The sequence below is a fragment of the Ochotona princeps genome, chromosome 15, assembly GCF_030435755.1.
Source record: "Ochotona princeps isolate mOchPri1 chromosome 15, mOchPri1.hap1, whole genome shotgun sequence".
Lineage (NCBI taxonomy): Eukaryota > Metazoa > Chordata > Mammalia > Lagomorpha > Ochotonidae > Ochotona > Ochotona princeps.
In genome coordinates this window covers 6468752-6490135 of record NC_080846.1, presented here as the reverse complement: position 1 = coordinate 6490135, position 21384 = coordinate 6468752, and the positions used below count along the sequence as shown (strand labels likewise).

The following is a 21384-nucleotide window of genomic DNA, read 5'->3' as shown; positions in this document are numbered from 1 at the left end:
CAGAGGGGAGTTCCTGGGCCTGGGCCACCTTCCCTCCCCCTCTGTTGGGAGTGGCCCCTGCTTCCTGAGTCGCGGGGCTGGGCTGCAGCCTGGTGGGGGGCTCCCTTAGGCTCCACTCCCCACTGGGACACCAATCAGACACCACCACTTCCTGCTGCAGTGTCCACTGCCTTTATTCCTCACCATTTACAAAAACTAACTGGGCACGTGTGGCGGGGAGGCACATGGGGTGCCCCACCTCCTGGCAGGGGTACTCCAAGTAGGGGCACAGAGAAGGGGTAAGTGGCTGGAGGACGCAAGACAGGCCTCCCAGGCAGAGTTCCACAGGCTGGCTGGGAAGGAAGGAGTATGCCCCATGCCTCATAGACCGGCCCCAGGCTGGGCGCAGGGAGGTGGCAGGGAGGGCAGCCACCCTGCTTCATCAGGCCTGGCCACAGGGATCTGCCAGTGCTACTATTGTCGCCGCCAGCTCCAGTCCCAGGCGGGTACAGTGCCCGAGCTGAGAGCCCTGGGGTCAGCCTCAGCGGATGAGGGGCGCTGAGCGGTCGTTGGTCACCGTGGGACGTAGCTTGACAGTGGCAAAGGGGTTCGTGCCCCTGTGGGGAGAGAGGTGGGGGTGAAGGGATGACAAGGAGGGCAGCTGGGCCAGTGCCCACCCTTGTCCCCCTCCCGGGGGCGGGCACCTATGTCTAGGGCGGGCACTCACCGTGGGAAGAGCTCCGGGGGCTGCTGCTCCAAGGACATCAGTTTCTGGGAGTGAGGGGTACACAGTGGGTGGTGGTTAGGAGGGGCTCTGCCAGTGATGTCCCCAGGAGACCCTGCTCCATGGCCCCTAGGCTCAGCATCTACGATGTCATCTCTGAGAAACTTCTGGGCCACAGACTGCCTCCTGGGATCCATGCAGCAAATACAGGGTGATGCCTCCACCACTGGGGAGGTGTCTCATGCCCTGCCAAGTCTCCCCCACACTCTCTTGCCATTTCCCAACCCTTTCTCCTTCTAGCCCAGACCCCATGGTGGTCCCTTGTACACGCCCTGCACATGTGAAGGTCGCCTGGCCTCCTGCCCTCCCTTCTCCCTCATCCCAGCTGCAGCCCAGTTGGGACTGACCTTGACATCACCGGCTATTCCCGTGCTGCCCATGCTGCCCCTCCGGCTGCCAGGCAAGGGTGTGGGCACGGGGCTCGGGACTCTGCTCGGGGTCCGTGAGCGGGGTTGGCCATCCCAGTACTCGGAGGGCACCGTGGAGCTGGCTGGCCGGTCCAGGAGGTCATCGAGGCTGTGGCTGCCGCGGAGTGGGTAGGACCTGAGTCCAGAAATGTGGAGGGCAGGGGGTTGGGCAGGCCCTGCACCTGGTGTTGGGAGGAACCGGGGTCCCAGGGAGTGCTGGGGGCGCAGGGAGGTCTGCTTTTCCACCCCTACCCTGCCCACCCAGGTACCTGGAGGAGAGCTCATTGGTGGGGACCATGGGGTTCATGGAGGCCATGGGGCTCAAGGGCTTCAGGGTGTTCATGGGCACCTCCTCCAGGGGCTTCACGTAGGCCTCAGGGAACCAGCCGCTCCTGGGGGGCGGAAGTGCAGGGTCTGTGAGGTGTGGCATGGATCACCAGCCGCTGGGAGAGGAGTGAAGGGCATTACACGCTGCCCGGGTCTGGCCTTGCTGGAGGGTCTGGTGGATACCAACTTGGCTCGTTCTATAGAGGAGGCCTTTCCCGGCCTTCAAGGCCTCCTGGAGCCTGGCCCTGACCTGTCACACCAGGGCCTCGGGCCCCTGAGGGAGGAGGAACTGGAGTGCTGAGAAAGAAAGGTACCTGTTTCCAGGCCATGTGGAGACCCAGGGAATGTCCCACCAGGCTCCTCACGCTCCTCATGAGCCCCACGCCAGAGGCTCCCAGCCAGTGGGCAAGGAGACAGGGATGAAGTTCCATGCTCCTGGTTCTGCCTGCCTAGCTCTGGCTGTTACAGGTGCTTGGGGGAGTGAAGCAGCAAGAGGGGAAAAAAGATGGCTACAAGACCATGAGCAGAGGGTGACCATGATGGAGACAGGTGGGTGTGGGAGGCACCCTGGGACCCCTCCCCCAGAGCACTGAGGCCCAGCACAAGGCTTGTTACTGCACCTGCCCAGGGCTGGGCAGGAAGGGGGAGCACATCTGGCCACAGGGGCGCTCGGGGCAGTGCCCCACACAGCCCACCTAATGACACTGTCAGCCAAGGGGGACGCATCTTGTGTCCTCTCTCACGGTGGTACAGGTCCCTTCTACTTTTACCTCACAGCATGTACTGTCCTTGAACCTGGCCTGTTTCTCCCTGACCGCCCAGTGAGACAGCACATGTCATGGGTCAGAGCGGGCACTATACCCGTTCCTGCCTCCCTGGGGTGGCGGTGTGGGAGTGCTGCCTGGCCCAGCAAGTGCCTGCCATCCCCTTTCCCTCCCACCAGCGAAGTGCTCCCTGCACACTCCTGTCTTGGCCACCAGCCTCGCTCCCCTCTAGGCTCCCTGGCACCTGCAATGGCCCCATTGCTCCCTGTCCAACTGGGTTAGGGTCTCTCAGGATTTCCACTGCATCTGAGTTTAAGGAAGTCAGCACTCCCACCCCCTCCCCAGACCCTCTGCCAGAGTCCATGGCTGATCCGGGGACACTGACCACGGCAGGTGCCCAAGCAATGAGGGCTCTGCAATGTTCCCCATTCTTTAAGATCCTTCCCCTATCCTCTGCCACCTCGCAAGGGCCACCACCCAGAGGTGCTTGTTGGCCAATGGCCACTTGGGGGAGTGACCCAGCCCACGGAAAGAAATACAAAGAGGCCTTGCCACCTGCCGCCATGGGCTGCGGGGGGGTGGCAGGCTAGTAGGGGAAGCCCCCTCCCATTGCCCCACTCACGTTGCCGAACCCTCCAGCTTGCCGTAGAGCCAGCCGTTCTGCGCCTCAGGCACGAGCACCTCCACGACGTCCCCAGCCGAGAAGCGCAACAATGTGTGGTTGGCGCCCTCCGAGTGGGAGACAAGAGCGCGTACCCTCCTGGCACCGCCGCCGCTGCTGTAGAGCGAGGCTGCAGGACGGGGCGGGTTGTGTGAGCGGCCAGCTCAGTCCTGGGTGCTCTGGTCCCCCTCCCCGCCCGCCGTCTCCCCGTTGCCATCCCGGTCACCCGGCACGGGTACTCACTGGCCGACGGCGTCCGGGGCAGGGACCGGCGCTCTAGGTCCAGCTGCGACGCGGACCTCGCCTCGGTGGCAGGCTCAGGGCCAGGGCCGTAGGAGCCGGAGCTGTGCCGGCTGCGGGGGGCGCCCAGAGGCCGCTGGGGCTGGGGGGGAGAGGGTGGGGAGGTGGGGCGGGGAGGGGCCGCAGGCTAGTAGTCCAGCCCCTACCCCCAGTCCCAGGCGGCGTAGGGGCTGCGGAGCCGCCCGGGCCACCAGGGCGGTGCAGAGACCGCGCCCGGGCGCCAGGGTGGGCCGAGGGGAGCAGCATAGGGCGGGAGGCTCCAGGCGGGGGGCGTCAGGCCCCAGGCCCCAGCGAAGGGTGCTGGGGGTGCGAACGGCGGCGGGGGCGCCCAGAGCCTCACCATGTCCAGGCGGGTGGGTGTCAGGCGGCCCGAGGGGTAGGGCGGCCCCAGCACGGGCCCCAGCAAGCCCGGGGAGTGGGCGCGCGACGGGCCACGGCTGGCCTCTGACTGCTCCTTCCACAGCAGCACACGGTTCTGCAGGGTCCCCCGGGCCTGGCCAAGAGGGACACTGGGGTCAGTCAGGTCCCAGTGGCCCCCAGAGCCCTGGTGGACCCGAAGGTGTGCAGGCTGGGAAAAGCCAGATGAGTGAGTTCAAACAGGTGGGATGGGGTGGAGGCTTGAGTCGGGCTCCCACCCCCTGCTTTTTTCAGGGTGCCCAGTTTTCCTCCCAGAGTATCCCCTGACGCCTAGCCAGCCTCGTGCCAACAGTGGGCCACCTTTGGCATCCAGGCATGGTACTCCAGTCCGCCAGCTTCCTGGCTGTGGTGGTGAGCTCAGGATTGACATCCAGAACCTGTGACCAAAGAACCCCATCCCAGTACTTAACTGTGGAACAATCTGAAAAAAAAAAAAAAAGCGGGGGGGGGGGGGGCCCTAGGTTCTTTTACCTCCAGAGGCTTGCTAATACGGGTGATGGGACTCGAAGCCCCACAGCGGCCTTTGTGGCTGTCTTCTCTGTTCCTGGACGCAGCTCCCTAGACACCCCTCCCCCTGGTGGCGGGCAGAAGTAGCAGCCCCCTTCTGTGAAGCCCCGAGGGTCCTGGAGGCAGCTTTGCAGACACAGCTGCCCCAGACCACATGGGCACAGGCTCCCCAGCTCAGGTCCTGCCTTCTAGGGCAGGAAGCAGCTGCCAAGCAGCCCTTGTCTCTCCAGCCCCTTAGCTACCCTTGGAGGGGCTGCCCCTTTCTGGCATAGGGGGCCTGGTATGGCTGGGCACAGCCCACACCCACAGCTCCGGCACACTGGCAGATCCCCTGCCATTCTTCCAGCCTTGCTCCCACTCGCCCACCTGCCTTGCCCATTCTCATGCAGACCACAGCAGAGGTGCTGAGCTCTGTTTTCCTCTTATTTTGTGTTTTGAAGATCTACTTCATTTATTTGAAAGACAGGGGGAGAAAGAGGGGAAGATCTTCCAGCCACTGCGTCACTCCCCAAATAGCCACAAGTGCCAGAGCTCAGCCAGGACGAAGCCAGGAGCTGGGAACTTGAATCTCCCATGTGGGTGGCTGGGCAGTCTCCTGCTGCCTTCCCAGGCGAATTAGCAGGAAGCTGGCCTGGGAGCGGAGCAGCCGGGACTCCAAGAGGCCTTTTGATACGGGCAGTCAGTGATGTCAGCAGTGGCCTCACAGGTTGTGCCCCATCCTGCCCTCACCCCCTTTTGGCCCCTTACCAGCCCCTGATACTTCCCTGTGGGCCATGGTGTGCCCCTTTCTTTCTTGGGCACTGTAATAAAACTTGAATGGGCACTGGTTTCTTCATGTTGTCACTCAATCTCCTCTGTAACTTAAATCCCAAATGCTCTCAAAAGATTGCTGTCCACACTGACCACTGCTTTTCTATTCCCAAGACCCCCGCAACCCCCAGGTCTGGTTTAAGATCATCATGTAAGAAACAAGAAGCACATTCCCTTGGCTGGACCTTTGCTCTGGGCCAGGCTCTGCACTAAATGCCCCCATCTCCAGCCAGGCGCACATGTGCAATACACAGCCAACCCAGCCTGGCCAGGAAGGCCCTGTCTGCAGCTGTGTTTCTATGAGCCACATGGCGGTGAAGGGGCACCAGGCAGTGGTGCTGCAGGCAGTCTGAGACCAGAGGGCCAGGCTGCAGAGAGACTCCCAGCCCCTGAAGAGCCAGAAGCCAAAGTCTGGAGACATCTGGGCAAAGCCGCGCGGCAGCAGGGCAGAGAGGAGGTGAGGAAGGACCCAGAAGCAAGTGCTGCTCACGTCATGGCTCAGGGGGCTGGGCAGGAAAGCGGGGGGAGGATGGGATGTCATCTCTAAAGATGGACATGTAGGCTGTGACTGTGAGGTCACCCTGGGACAGCAGCAGAGGACAGCAGAATCTGCACAGCAGTAAGAGGAAGGCACGGTCACGCAACCCAACTGCAGAGAAGGAAAATGGAAGGAAAGCAGAGCTGGCTCGGGCAATGGGACAGGGTGATGAAGACCACGCATGCAGGGGCTGTGCCAGGTGGGAGTGGCAGGGCTTCCCCTGTCTCCACAGACTATCAGACTGGTCAGAACCCCAAACTTGATTGTGCACAAGACTTACTAGGAAGAGAGAGCAGGAGTGTTATGTTAATTTCAGATAAAGTGAAACTGAAATTTTAAAGAGCGATATTAAGCACATAAATAGCAACATTTTGGCAAACAGTATAATCATCCTAATCTTCAAAGTGCCAACTACAATGATAAAAAAAGTCCATTAGAAAATTAAGGGGAGCTGGCAGAATCTGCTGAGCTCAGTGGGTATAACAGAGCAAAAGCCTAGCAGATTTCAATATGATGAAGTTCATTGACAGAACAGATCTGTCAATGACTGAATTTGTGAATGGTGGACACACACCTACAGCAGTGAACAACTACGTGACTCACACCTGAATAAGCACAGATTAGTGAATGCATGTCCATAGGTAATGAACAAATGAGTGAGTGTATGTGGCTACAAGGAACAGGAATGAATATGTCAAGAATGGATGGTGACATATAATACACTACTACACTGAGGAGAAGGTGAAGGGACGAGTGGCAAGGCAGGGACACCCCTGGGCTCACGTAGGCGCAGCCCTGAAGGGCCCCCATGCGCTCGCCCCCAGCCCCGGCTTACCCGACCAAAGAACTGCAGGAAGGTGTTGGACAGTAGCAGGTGCTTCTCGGCCAGGAAGCGGTAGCGCCGTTTCTCCTCCAGCTCAGCCGCCCGCTGGCTCTCGGACACAAAGGCCTGCATCTGGGCGTGCAGCCGGTTCACGCTCTCCTGGGGGACAGGCAGTTCTGGCTGGGGGCAGTGGCCGAGTGTCCCGTCCCATCCCCATGGAGGCCAGCTCTTTGCAGCGTTCTGTCCTTCCAGACCCAGCCCCCAGCCACCTCCTCCTGGAAGCCTTCCTCGCCCAAGTCCCCAGGCCATCCTTACTCCTGGGGTGGCTCCTTCGTGGGCATCCTCAGCCCCCTGAGTCTGGGCCCAGTACATCACTGGCCCAGGCACTTCTCCCCAGGCAGGACAGGTGCTGGGCCAGGTGGGCTCCAGTGGTGCTGGGGATCCCTGCCCCACCCCAATCCCCGCACCTTCATCTCACGCGCATTCTTGTCCCTCTTGCGCTCCATGCGCCACAGCTCGGACATGTACTTCTCCAGGTTGGCGGCTCGGTGGCGGTACTCGATCTCATAGTGCTGGCGACTGTCCTGCGGCGGAGTTGGGAAGGAGGGAGGATCCCCGAGGGTCACAGAGCTCAAGACACCTGACCATGGGCCCTAGCCTGGAATGAGGCATGACCTGGGGGCAGGCCTCAGTGTGCCCATCTGTGGAATGGGGAGAGGTGGCCCCCCATCCCTGAAGGGCCAGACTCACTTTGATGAACTGCATGTCCAGCTTGGTGTTTTTTTCCATATGCTGCAGCAGGTCCCCGTGGAAGGTCTGCACCTGCATGGGGTGCAGGGTGGAGGTGGTCAGGGCGGCCCCAGCACCTCCTTCGCTTCCCAGACAACCCTCTGCCCACCACACTCCAAGCACACCAGTCATAGACACAGGGATGTGAAGAGCCTGGCTGGAGGGAGGAGTGAATGGATTGGTGCAGGAGCTGGCCCAGAACATGCCCTTGAGGAAAGAGCTGGCATCTTCTAGTCCTTACCTTCAGTCTTCTTCTTGGTCTGTGTTTTGTTGATGTCACACCTTTGACCTGGAGCTCCCTCTTCTCTGCACCCTCAAATGCCAGCTGCCGCGCCTCCCTCTGCTGGGAAGCCCTCCCTGGGCAGACTCATTACCCTTTGCTTTGTTCCAGAACCATGCACACATTTGCCTGCTCCTCTCCCACACCGCTGGGTCCCTCAGTTGCCCCACTGTGTTAACTGTGGGTGTGAGCCAAGCCTGTAGCCTCAGCACCATGGAGATGGCCTTGTCCCTCAGAAGTGCTCATTAACAGTCGCAGGTTCACGCTGCAGGCGAGAAGTGGGTGTCTTGCCCCCAGGGGGCGCCGCTGAACCCAGCTCTGGCTCTGCTTGTCTTCTGCTCTGTGACTGTGGGAGCCCCTGTCCCACTCCGAGCGCCGGCTGTGGCATCTCTAAGAGGCTGTCTTTGGCCAGAGCCTTCCTAAGCACCTGTTGACCTCTGATGCTGAGGGCCTGCCCAGTGGGCCACCCAGAACATCACCTCTGCCTGCCACTGTTTCCCTGAGCCACGGGCACTGTGTACTGGTGGGGTGGGGTGGGGTTTTCAGGTCACACAGAAATACACAAGTGCTCCGCCCCTTTCTTGGACACACAAGTGCTCCGCCCCTTTCTTGGACACATCCACCTCAGGACCGACTCTCCTGCGCAGCCTCCCTGTGCATGTCTGCAGCCCTTCCCCAGCACACAGGCCTTCCTCCCACCCGGCAGGAGCCCTGTCCCACCGGGCTAGGGCATCACTCAGGACAGGAATACTGGGATGTTGCTCTGTGCACATTCAGCCAGATGGTTGGGATGCTAGGATCCCACATCCAGCTACCCGGGGTTCCAGCCCCGGCTCCAGCTTCTGCTAATGCAGACCCTAGCAGGCAGCAGGGGTGGCTCGAGGCGCTGGGTCCCAGCCAGCCCTCTGGGATGCCAGCTTGGGTTTCTGACTTCAGCCTGCTCTTGCCTGGCATCTGGCACATGGGAATGCCCCCTGCCTTCCATCACCTCTCAAACACACACATTTACAAAACATTAAAAAGACTTACGAATTGGGTGGCACTGCAGTGCATCAGGCTAATGCTCTGCTTTGTGCTGCCAGAATCCTACATGACAGTACTGGTTCATGTCCCACCTGCTCCACTTTCCATTCAGCTTCCTGCTTATGGTTTAGGAAAGCAGTGGAGGATAGCCCAAGTCCTTGCAACCCTGCACCCACGTGGGAAGAGGCTCCTGGCTCCTGGCTTTGGACCAGCTCAGTTCTGGCCTTTCAGCCATTTGGGAGGACCTTTTCTCTCCTTCTCTCTTTGTAAAATCTGCCTTTCAAATTTAAAAACCTTACAAGTTGTTGAGTCTGAGTTTTGGAGTCTTCCATTTAATATTTTCAGACTGGTTGGCTGAGAGTAATTTAAAAAAAAACCCCACATATTTATTTGAAAGGCAAAGTTACAGAGAGACAGGAGGAGACAAACAGAAAAAGTACAAAACCTGCCACACTTTTGTGCACTCTCCAAACAGCTGCCTGGGCTGGGACAGGGCCAGGCTGAAGCCAGGAGCCAGGAGCCTCACCCCTGTGAGTGCCGGGGGCCCAAGCACTTGGGTCATTTTCCGCTGCCTTTTAAGGTGCATTAGCAGGGAAATAATTGGGAAGTAGAGCAGCCAGGACTCGAACCAGAACCTACATAGGATTTTGGTACTAAAGGCAATGGCTTAACTCATTCTGTACAGTGCAGGCCTCCATTTAAATGTTTTTAAATATTTATTTGAAAGGCAGAGTCATACAGAGAGGAGAGAGAGAGAGAGAGAGAGCTTCCATCTATTGGTTCACTCCCCAAGTGGCCACAAATGCCAGTGCTGAGCCAGGCCAAGCAGGAGCCCGGAGCTTCTTCCAGTTCTCCCATGAGGAAAAAGGGCCCACGCACTTGACTCATCCTCTGCTACCTTCCCAGGCCATTATCAGGGAGCTGGATCACATGTGGAGCGGCCAGGACACAAATTGGTGCCCATGGGGAATGGTGGTGCTATAGGTGGGGGCAGTGGTGGCAGCTTTGCCTGCTATACCACAATGCCGTCTTCCCCTCTGTCCCACGATTTAAAAATTCTTAAAAACTTCCCAGAGTGAAGTTTTCCTCCTGCCATGACTTTGACGACCGCTGGTCTTCCAGGAAGCTTGAGCTACATGTATGTTGGGGAGGTGGGGGTGGATATAACACACAGGCATGTGTGGCTATGGGAATGCGAAACAGAAATAGCACAGAGAGGCTTCTGTCTGTGGTGGCACTGGACCCAGCAGGAAGGAAGAGTTCCCTGCATGGATGTGACCCTCACAGTTCTACCTTCTAGTTGCATCCTCACTTGTCCCACCCTCTTCCTGGCTCCGCCTCTCACCTGCTCCTTACAACTGCCCAACATAAACCACTCAGCTTACAGGAGCTGGGCAGGCCCTAGGCCTCCCAGGGTCCAGGCAGGCAGCGGCAAGCAGAGAGGGGCCAGCAATACTGTTGGGTGAGACAGCGAGGAGGGAATGACATTGTGGTTAAACCACCACCTGGGAAGCTGGCATTCCAGACTGTCACCAGTCCCTGTCCTGGCTGTCCCGCTTCTGATCCAGCCCCGTTAATGCGCCTTGCAAAGCAGCAGAAGAAGGTACAAGTGATTGGGTCCCCACAGCTACATGGGAGACCCAGATAGATAAAAGCTCCTGCCTCCTGGCCCTTGCAGCCACTTGGAGAGTCAACCAGCAGATGGAAGAGTTCTGTTTTCCTGTCTCTCTCTCTCTCTGAAACTCTGCATTTCAAGTAAATAAACAGACCTTTATGAAAACAACAACAAACAATCATACCACATGTAAAGTGCAATTCATGGCCTTGCTTTCACGATAATTTTTTTTTTTTTTTTTAAATCCAGGGAAAGAGTGCTTGCTGTCAGGGCAGGGGGCACGTTGAGTGTCAGGGGACCAAGCACCTGGGTTGTTTTCCACCGCCTTTTTAGGCACATTAGCAGGGAAATGATTAGGAAGTAGAGCAGCCAGGACTCGAACTAGTACCTACATGGGATTTTGGCACTAAAGGCAATGGCTTAACTCGTTGCCTTCCCCTTGGGTGGTCTTTATTCTGACTGTTCCTGCTAGGAAATGGTGCCCACAGTAAGATTCCTTCTGTGTCACATGATACGGCTCCGCGTACCTCCAGCTGTGCACAAACTGAGGCATACCACAGAAGCGACCCTTAGATGGGACAGCCCTGTCCCCTCTGGTGGTATGCGGCTGTGACCGCCAATGGGCAGAGAACACAGGCCTAAGATGCCTCTGGCCATGCAGCACAGGTGGATGGAAAGCTGTCAAGCCCCTGAGAAAATGGATCTATTGAGAGGCAGACACTAGGGACGGCTGCTGTGGCACAGTGTATCAAGCCATCATTTGCAATGCTAGTATCCCACATCAGAAGACAAGTTACAGTAGTCCCCGCTGTTCCACTGCCGATCTACCTCCCTGCTGATGCACTTGGGAAAGCAGCGGAGGAGGGTCCAGATGCTGGGGCCCCTGCTATCCACACGAGAGACCTTCTTGAAGTTCCTGGCTCCTGACTTTGGTCTGGCCCAGCCCTGGCTGTTGTGGCCATTATGGGGAGTGCTACCACTCCAAATCCCACAATCAGACTTCAGGATGCGGGCAACTCCGTCCCACCCCTTGACATGGCTGACTAGCTGACCATTCCTCCTCATTGCCATCCTCCTCTCCTCCCATCCTGGCTACCTCCATGACTTCTAAAGCCCTTGGCTGTCTGATCCCGTAAGCAGGGCCACCGTGTGGCCCAAGCCTCGGCCTCCTTTCTCCCTGTCAACACCCTGGGCGCACTCTCCTGCCTGTCTGCCTGGGCCGCTCACCCTGATCCCGCTCTCGGCCATGCCAAGGCCTCTCCCACACCTCTGACTGCCTTCTACAAAGCACCTCAGCTGACCACAAACCCACCTGCCTATGTGGCCTAATTATCCCTGACATGTCCCTTCCCATCCACCAGAAAGCCTACCTTTCCACAATGCTGCCCAGCACTGCCATGACAAGGTCAAGCTCATTGCCTTGGCCTCCTGACTGGTCATCCTGCTGCCTTCACCCTCCAGCCCTGAAGATTTATGCCCAGCGCAGTAGCCAGTCAGCCTCCTAAAGCGTAAGTAACGAACAACTGAAAAATGTGATGAATGACGCCTGGTACTATGGTTTCAGAAATCATCAAATAGAGGCTGCAGGTAGGCTGAGTAGTTCCACACCAGGGAGACAGCTGTGGTCCACACTGGGTTCCTGGGGTATCCAAGGGCCAACACTTTCCTGCCAATACAGATCTCAGAAAGCAGCGTTATAGCTCAAGTGGTTGGGTTCCTGCGGCCCACCTGAGAACCCTGGGTTGCATTCCCAGCACACAGTTTTGGCCTTGGTCTTCCCTGGCTTTTCCAGGCACTTGGGGGCGGGGGCGTGAATGCGAGCACTCTTGCTCTCAGTCTTTCGTCCTCTCAAATAAATAACTACAACTTTAAAACAAAAGAAAGATCAGATATTTAAGAATGAATCATTCAAAGATGTGTAAAGTAGGGACCAGACTGGTGTTTGCGGCACAGTACATAAAGTTGCTGCCTGTGGCGCCAGCTTCCTACATGGGCACTGGTTTCTGTTCCAGCTGCTCCACTTTTGACCCAGCTCCCTGCGAGTGGAAGGAGAGAGGCAGCAGATGGCCAACACTTGGGCTTCCGTCACCCATGTGTGAGACCCTGGTCTCAGTCTGGCTCTACCCAGGCTACCACACCACCTGGAGAGTGAACCAGTGAGATGGAAGATTTCTCTGTAATTCAAATAATTAAATAAAATAAATATATATGTTTAAATGTATAAGACAAATAAATGAAGAGGTATACCAGATTCATGGATTGCAAGATGTGATATCTTCAAGATTACCATTGATTTCTAGCTTAACACAATCCCCATAAAATTCCAGCAGGCTTTGTTGAAGGGATTGACAAGCTGATTCTATAACTGATGTGGAAATCCAAAGGTCTTAAATAGGTAAAACAATTTTGAAAAGAGAACATTCTGAGACTACTTGATTTTAGTACTTAGGTTAAAGCCACAGTAATTAACATACTGTGGCACTGGTTCAGAGCCAGGCAAAACTATCAACAGATTATAAACATAGACCTATTCAGACAAGAAAGATGAATTTTTTTTTTTTTTTACCAAGATTCAATGTCAATTCAATGTGTAAAAGGAAGTTCTTTATAAAATAGGGTATGGGACTTGTGGTGCACACTGAGTTAAATTGCCACGGGGGAAGTCTGTTTCCCATACTGGAGTGCTGGCTTGTGTCAATCCAATTGTCTGCCAATGCACACACTGGGGGCAGCAGATGATGGCTCAGATGCCTGGGCCCCTGCTGTTCACAAAGGGGACCTGGGGCCCAGCACAGAAGCCTAGCAGCTAAAGTCCTCGCCTTGAACACATCGGGATCCAATATGGGTGCCGGTTCTAATCCTGGCTGCTCCACTTCCCATCTAGCTCCCTGCTTGTGGCCTGGGAAAGCAGTTGAGGATGGCCTAAGGCCTTGGAACCCTGCATCCACATGGGAGACCCGGAAGAAGCTCCTGGCACCTGGCTTCAGATTGGCTCAGCTCTGGCTGTTGCAGTCACTTGAGGAGTAAATCAGTGGACAGAAGAGCTTCCTCTCCATCTCTCCTCTTCTCTGTATATCCGACTTTCCAATAAAAATAAATAAGTCTTTTTAAAAAAAGGGACCTGGATGGAGTTCTGGGGTCCTGGCTTTGCTCTGGCCCAGCACAGATGTTCACAGTGCATTTGAGGAATGTGCCAGTAGGTAGGATATGGCCCAAGTAGATGGAAGTAAATAACCAAACATTTTTTAATGGTGTGGGCAATGTGGGTGCGGCTACGTGTTACTTCACACACAAGATGAACTTGAGCCAGCTTGGATGGAACGTGAAGCCCAGAATGCAGAGCTTGGACAAGGAGATTTAAGAGAATACCCTTGCTATAGGGCAGGCCGCAGCAAGAACCCTTACACCAACTGCTAAATCAGTCTTTGTTTTTGTCACTTAAGGCAGAGACTGTTAAGAAAATGAAAAGAGGTACAGGACAGCAAATGATCTTCACCGACTGGCCTCTAATGAAGAACTCAGGACATATAAAGAGCCCCTGTAGGTCAACAGCGAGTTCAACACAACAAAACGGGCAAGAGGGGCTGGCAACATGAAAGGGCAGGCAACATGGCTTGCAGCACCCACATCACATATTAGAACACCTTGTGTTCCAGCTACTCTGCTTCCAATCCAGCTCTCTGCTAATGTGCCTGGAAGAGCAGCTGAAGATGGCCCAAGTTTCAAGTAAGGGCTCTGCTCCCTGTGTGGGAAACCCGGATGCAGTTCCTGGCCCAGCTCACTCTCACTCTGTCATTCTGACTTTCAAATAACTAAACCTTTTTGTGGTAAAAGATGGATGGAAGACCAAAACATCTTCTGAAGGAAGATACATATGTTTCCCAATGCCTATTAACAGTCACTAGTCAGCAGGCCCATGCAAGCACACACACACTGGGACACCACTCCATACCCACTGGAGCATCAAGCAAAAAAGATGCTGACAGTCAACACTGGTTGCGGTGCAGAGTGGCAGCTTGCTGCTGGCGACGGCGAGGATAGCAGAGGAATCTGATATCTCTGGCAGTTCACTGTCAAGTTTAACATGGTGGACCCATGACCCTTACATTCCACCCCAGGTATGATATACCCAGCAGACATGAAAATGTTCCAGACAGAAGCTGGGAAGTGGGTAACCCTGGGGGCAGGCTGGACGCACCTGCTGCAGAACTTTCTGCGGTGGGGATGGTGGTGGTTATGTAAGATATTCAACTGTCAAAATTCATCATCTATACATTGTATCTCAACAGAAAGAAAACCACAGAAATCAGCAAGTCAGGTTCTAGGATGGCATGGCTGCCAAGGGCGTGGGAGAGATCTGCCACCTGGGCCCAGCTGAGGAAGCCAGACACCCCAGTGACGACACTGTCATGCCTCCTGAGCTGTGGCTTTGCTTTTGGTGGTTTGAGCGAGCTGCAGTCAAACAGGGTTGTGAAAATATTGTATGGGAAAATCTAGAAATAAGCTTCATTAAGTGTCCTACCACCTTCATTATGGTATACTGTTGCAACTGCTCAAACTTATTATTAGTTCTTACTAACTTCTTACTGTCACGGGTATATATGTATAAGAAAAATAAGTGTTTATACAGTGTGGGATTATCTGCAGTTTGGGACATCACTGGGCTTTGGAATGGCTGCCTGCTACCCCCAAATCCAAACCACTCCTGCTGTGGGGGCCAGGGAGGCCCAGCGCCTCTGTGGGGCCCAGCACAGGAGTCCCCCACACAGCTGGGAGCCAAGCGAGGCCCAGGACTGGGGGCACACACAGGAGAAAGCACTGCAAAGGGAGCCAAACGCAGCACAAGGCCCAGAGACACCAAAAAGACACACAGGGCAGTCCCAAGCAGGAGACAGGCGCGGCTGTGTGAAGGAAGTGACTGTGTTTTGGGGACACCTTAGGAAAAGATCCTGGGAAAGTAAAAAAGCTTTCCTGGGGGTCAGTGCTGTGGCACAGCATGTAAAGACACCACCTATGACAACGGATCAGAAGTGGATCCGCCAGGACACGAACCGGTGCCCTAACAGGATGCTGGCAGAGGACTAGTGTGCTGAGCCACCATGCTGACCTACACCATAAACTTCTAAATTCCCACTTGCAAGGGGTGAATTTTCTGGCAGGTGGATGATCTCTCAACAACGCTGGTATCCAGAGTCATTTACAGATGGCGCTCACCCATCATGCCAGGGCTCCTTACACAGACCTTCCATCACTATTCCTGGTGGTGGGGACACAAAGAGAAAAACCAGCCAGGAGGAAGAGGCAAGGATGAAGGGGGACTAGGAGGCCTGAGTACCCGGGTTACAAAAGGCAGAGAGAGAACCAGAACATTCCAAAAAGATGTCTCTGAGATTAAAAAAAAAAAAAAAAAAAAAAGGTGAATCTACCCAAGGGTAAAGCACATTATTAGGGTCTGGTGTAGCAAGTAAAGCTTCCACATGCAACTCTGTATCCCACAGGGGCCCTGGTCCCTGTCCTGGCTGCTCCACTTCCAATCCAGCTCCCTGCTCATGTGCCTGAGAGAAGCAGTAGAGGATGGCCCAAATGCTTGGGCTCCTGCCACTTCCAAGGGAGACCTGGGTGGAGTCTCCTGGCTTTGACCTCGGCCAGCCCTGGATGTTGCAGCCATCTAGGGAACGAATCAGCAGATGAAAGTGTTCTTTTCTCAGTCCCCCCCCCCCCCCTGTATTTCTGATTTGCAAGGACATTTGTCACTGAAGACAAGCACTAAGGCTTTGTGCAGAAATGCCTGTTCCCAGATCCCAAGCAGCAGAAGCAGCAGCGGAGACCAGCATACCTGTCACACCAGGCAGCCAGGCAGCATGCTAACGAGCATTTTCTGTTTGTCACAAGGGTGGAGTGGGCAGGACAGAGAGGCTCCCCTGGTCCTACAACTCCAGTAGGACTAATGGCAAAGGAAAGGAATGTGACACAGCAGCTTAAATCTGTGGCTCTGATGACAATCATGCTAGGAAGAAGGAAAACAATCGGTCACTGCCAGTGGAAGGCAGGGAGTGAACGCCTTGTCTGGAAACCCGATGGCTCAAGGGGATGAACAGAATCTGTCCCCTGCCGCTGGCTAGCCCAGAGCAGGTCAGGGCAGAGGGGCTTCACAGAAGCCTTTGGGGCGAGCATCAGAAGAGTGTGCGTAAGATCTAAAAATTCGGCTAGCCAGAGAATAGGCTTGGAGTCTGCCAGGCCTCTGGATCCAGGGTGGGGCAGAAGAACTCACTGGCTTGTACCAGTGGTGGATGATCAGTAGCTTCCAGAACATGGGTGAGCCGAGTGGAGGGGCAGGCCAGGATAAGGGAGACGTAGCTGGCAAGGGAGGTGGCAGGTTGGGAAGACTCAAAGCATATTCATTTCAGAAGAGCAGAGTCAAATCCTAGCATGTAGGATACACGTGTGGCTGCCGAACCACGAAGGGAAAGGACAACACCAGCTCAGACCAGTGGCTGCTTCGGGAGGGAGGTTGGGAGGGAGGGAGTGGGAGGTGCTGGGATTTTGAGGAAGGCTTCCACAGAGGTGACAGTGTTCTTGACCTGGGCGACCCCTTCAAGGCTGGCCTGCCTGACAATGCATCATCATTCAACTCTAATCTGTCCTGTGGCATTTTCTCTGAGTTTTGGGTTGATAACAAAAAGGTAAAACAATGGCAGATCTAAGTCAGCTGCTGTCCCCTAGTGGTTTACAACCCTCTCATGGGGGCCAGAGCCCGGGCAGGGTCCCTGGGATGCCCGACCACCTCCTGTCACTCACACTTCCATACCTTCCCCCATGCTGTGCCCAGCCTGGAATGTTCATGTCAGGTCGCTCCTGGCAGCTCTGTCCCCAATGACCCCCAGCGTGCCCTCTGCCTGTCCTGATGGTTTCCTTGCACATTCTGCATCTCCCTGAGCATCCCACTTAGGAAGACAGGAACTTCTGACTGCTGGGTCCCCAGCACCTGGCACATAGCAGTACACAGTCACCAAACGAAGGAGGCCAAGCTGGCCTCTGGCCCTTCTGGCAGGAGGGCCCTGCCCATTTGTCACAGCCAAGACCGTGGTACTGGGAGAGGACAGCTCTCCTTACAGAGTCAGCCTGAGAGAGACTTGTCCCTACATAACCCGGGCATGACACAAGTGACACGGAGAGAGATGCTGGGCCCAGGGACAGGAAGCCATGTTCTCCATAACCCAAGCCCATTTTGTTCTCTGGGAACTCTGCGAGGCAATTAGTTACCACCAGGGTCTTAATTATTCAGAGACAATGGAGGGACAGAGCGGCTGAGACACACAGAGCCAGTGACTGCTAGGAAGAGGCTTGGAGTCTAGGGGGTTGGCAGTAGACTGCGCTTCCTTAACCCCACGTGCCCAGGACAGAAGCACCCCTGCGATCAGGGACTGGCAGTGCGTGTGGCCATGGATTCCTTTGGGAGGAAGGGAGAGTGCTGGACAAGGACCAGCTGCTCCTGGAAGCTAGGCTAGGGTGCTGGGAGTGGCTGCTGCATCCACAGGGCCTGGCACCCTCAGCATGGCGGCTGTGTTCAGCTCTGCAGAGAGCCAGGTTTGCTGGTGGAGGGAGTGACATAGCAGGCTCCTGGGGAGACTGGGGTGCGGGGTGGGAGCCAGGGGCCAAGGCCCTTCTCTTCCTGCTACCTCCACTCACTCTGGACTTTTGGGAGAAGACTGGGCTCTGGGACTCAGTTGTCAGCTCTGTCCAATGAGAGGATAAAGGGTACCAGCTTCCTGGGCCATGTGCGCCTCGAGCAGGCTGTGCAGGTGGATGTGGCCTGCAGAGCTCGTCCCTGGCAGGTACTGGCCAGGGCAGTGGTGGTTGGGGTGTCCTCCTGCCTGAGGAGGAGGTCTGCAGGCTGAACCCTGGTTCTGCCCATGGAAGACAGCCTGGTTTCCGAGGCTCTGGTACTCACCACCACCTCCAGGTCAGAGTTCAGGTGCCGCTGGGTGTCAGACATCTGCACTAAGATTTCCCCTGGGGGCAGGAGAGAGCCACAGCCTCAAAGCCTGCCCCCCCACCCCCCCAGTGTCCTGTGCCCGCACCACCGCTACCACAGTGACGAGAGGGCCTGTCCAGGGCTGGGTTTCAGGGCCAAAGTCCAGGTACTTCCTGTGTGGCTCTAAGGGACTCAGGTGCCTTGTCTCAGTGTTTGTCCTTTCCCAGCCCCAAGCAGCTTTATAGGATGGGCTGGGGGATGGCTGGGGCATCACCATCAGAGTCTGGGCCCCAGATCACTTTGGGGGTGCAGGAGAGAGTGAGAGATTGTCTGAAAGGGCATGTGTGCAAACGGAACCTTCTGGACCCCAGGATGGTGTGCAGAAGCAGGCTTTGGTTTTGCGTGGAGCATTAGAACTGAGGTGGGGAGAACCCAGGCAGCAGTAGGAAGAGGCCTGGGAAAGGCGCAGTGGGGGCTCGGAGGGGTACCCCCAAGGGCAGGAGAGGGGGTGTCTTACCAAGGATCTGCGAGGTGGAGCTCTGCAGGGCTTGCTCTCCAATCTTCTGGATGGCGTTGAAGTAGACCTCAGCTGCCTCCGACAGAGCTGCAGGCAGGAAGGTCCGATTACCATTCTACCCCCTACTTCACGCCCCCCCCCCCGAGTGTGTGTGGGCCGGCCACTGAGGGTCCATGCCAGGGAGGGTTCCCCTGGGTGGTGTGGGCAAAGGTAGCCTTGGCCAGATGCCAGCAGGGATGCGCGGTGTGGGCTCTCCCCAGGGACCTCATGTGAGGATGAGCTCAGCCTGTGTGACCTGTGGGTGGGGCACAACACCTGTGTGCACCCACGCAGATGTGCTGTGCAGGCCAGGGGTGGGGTGAGGGCAGAGCCATGTGCTGGAGGGGAGCACACTCTGGTTCTGAGGTTCTTAGAGGTCCCTGGCCTCAGAATAGATTGGCACTGTTGGAGGGGACCGTGTGGGGACTCAGGCAGCCATGGTGGGTGTGGACAGGTTAAGTGTGGGGGCTGGGCTCCATGGGTGGCATTGGGGGTACACGGGCATGGCTAGGGTTGTATGGGACCCAGTGTTAGATCTCAGGAACAACCAGGGCTCCTGCAGGAAGGGTGGCAGTGTGGCCTGGGATGCAGGCAGGGGATGGGTTGGGGGTACATAAGTCAGCTGCAGCTGTAGGGTTGAGGATGAGCTATAGGGCTAGCGATGGGGTGGAGAGGGGTAAGATGGGCTGGGACACTGATGGTGGCAAGGAGAAGCCCGGAGGGTGAAGCCGGTGGGGCTGGGGCTGGGCACCCCCTGGTCCCAGCACGCACCGTGGAAGGCCCGCAGGTAGTTGTTCCCCAGGTACACGAGGTTCTCCAGGGCGGGGTTGAACTGCTCCATGATGCTCTGGACACGCAAGGATGGGACGTGCAGGTGAGAGAGGAAGAAGCAGCTGGGCCGAGGTCCCTCCAGGGGGCCTGGCGAGCTCCCCAGGAACCTGGGTGGGGCAGCATCAGGACCAAGGGCCCCTGGCGACCAGCTTCTGCTCACACACCTGCCCGGCTGCACCTTTCACCTTGAAGGTTCTCCTCCCGCTGGACTGAAGCCTGCTCCCCTGCCAATGGCCTTGCCTGGACATGGCTCTGCCATACCTTGTACCCAGGCCTCCTTGGGCCCAACACATGGGGTTGCCAGTAGTCACCTTGGGGTCAAGGGCAGATGTTGCCCTCCTCAAGGACAAGCTCTCCTGGGAGCCAGGTGGTGGTTGGGTCACCGCAGGCCATCTGAGGCCAGGGGTAGGTGAAGTGCACTTTGGGTGGTGAAGGCAGCCCTGAACTTGGCCTTGGAACTGGGTCTGGATTCTCATGGCAGCATCACCTGTTAGCTTCCTCATCTCTCAAAGGCAGCAGTAATTACTGTCTGTGTGAAAGAGCTGTGCATACAGCAGGTGCCAATAAATGTCTACAGTGACTGCGGCAACCCCTCTGGAAGCAAAGTGTCAAGTCTGAGGGAAGGCATGGAAGACAGTGAGAGAGAGGGCAAGGCCATGGCCGGCACGCAGCTCCCATCTTCCTGGGCATCGCCTGTAGGCTCAGCTCGTAGGCCGCTGCTCCCAGCTCCAGCCACCCTTGGTGTCTCAGCTTGGGAGTAGGAGTCAGGGGCTTGGCCCCATGGCTGTAGCCAGCCAGGCTTGCCTGCCCGCCCCCGTTACCCCCTAGAACCTGCAGCCTGCACCCCTGGGGGAGGGGCTCACCTTGTAGATGGCCATGGTGGACCTGTAGAACTGGTCCATCTCGGGAGCCATTGGGCAGCTGCGCTGGTGCTGAGCAGGACGGCGAGACGGTCGAGCTGGGAGCGTGGGTCCGTTCCTGCTGCGTTGGCTGTGGAGTGGGCTGTGTGTGGAGGCTGCTGAGTGAGCAGGCCTGGAGCTCGGGGCTGCTCCAGAGGAGGTGGCCGCTTAATTATTCACCAGCTGGGGATGTCAGAACGCGATCTGGGGCGTAACCAGAGCCGGTGGGGAAGGCGTCCTGTGACGCTGCCGGTGGGCTCATGTGACCTGCCCTTCAATTATTTACCCCCCTGCACCATTGGCCAGTGGGCACGTGCGGATGGCTGCTCTCCCAGGACACCTCCTGGCCCTGGGGACCCTCCCTGCCAGAGCCTGGGGGTGGAAGCATCACTTCCCCAGGAGCTCCTCACACCCGTGGTTACTCCCCTTCCCTCCTCCCTGCTGAAGACCAGACCCAAGTCTCCTGGACTGCAAGCGAGGCTCCCAGCTGAGGTGCAAAGCCCCCCCACCCCCGTGGGCTTGCCTGGACCAGCAGCCCTGAAGGGAGAGGTGGGGTCCCCTCCTCCAGACTGTGGAGGGGAGCTGGGTGGGGGAGGTGTGGAGTCAGGGCACTCACACGGCAGTCGTGTGTGAACCCAAATGATTTATTTCACAGTTTTGAAGCAGCTCCCCGAGCCTGACCCACTGCCGTAGGGAAAGGGTTAACTCAGAGTGACCTTTGAGAATCAAGGATGGGCCTCCAGGTGCGGCAGCTCTGAAGGGTGGGGTGGCTGGGCTTGGGTGGCAGGGCAAAGTCGAAAGGGGCACCCCGCTCCTAAGGCCTGGTGTTTTCTTGCTGATGGGATGAGGGATACCCTGTCTCTTCAGAACCCACTCCCAGGGCAGAGGGCAAGACAGAGGTGGAGGGCTGCTCCTGCCAGAGAACCTGGGAGCCAGCGACACAGGATGGGGCACTGGCAGCCCTTGCAGGCCCTGTGGGCAGAGCTGGGGGATGGGCAGCCAAGAGGGCACAGAGGTCCTGGGTCAGTTGTCCTTCATAGTTGAGGAACGGGGGTCTTGGACCCAGTTCCCCCACAGACTGTAGGGAGCTCCCAGCTTT

The 21384-nt window shown here is 56.9% G+C and overlaps 1 protein-coding gene across 3 annotated transcripts; it reads right to left on the bottom strand.

The window, feature by feature from the left end:
• Nucleotides 1-279: 279 nt before the first annotated feature.
• On the bottom strand, nt 280-21379 carry BAIAP2L2 (BAR/IMD domain containing adaptor protein 2 like 2). 3 transcript variants are annotated; one of them, XM_004589511.2, is made up of 14 exons: nt 20250-21379; nt 19327-19402; nt 18517-18603; nt 17976-18037; nt 7068-7139; nt 6785-6901; nt 6330-6476; nt 3563-3715; nt 3166-3304; nt 2884-3052; nt 1440-1562; nt 1111-1306; nt 707-750; nt 280-596 (listed from the first exon to the last, which is right to left on the bottom strand). In XM_004589511.2, exons 1-14 carry the CDS (start codon nt 20298-20300, stop codon nt 521-523), a joined length of 1512 nt encoding a protein of 503 aa, XP_004589568.2. In that variant the 5' UTR covers nt 20301-21379; the 3' UTR covers nt 280-520. The 3 variants fall into 3 exon arrangements, with proteins under 3 accessions (XP_004589568.2, XP_058529640.1, XP_058529641.1); XM_058673657.1 differs by having other exon boundaries at nt 1111-1285; XM_058673658.1 differs by lacking the exons at nt 280-596; nt 707-750 and adding an exon at nt 760-889.
• Nucleotides 21380-21384: the final 5 nt, after the last annotated feature.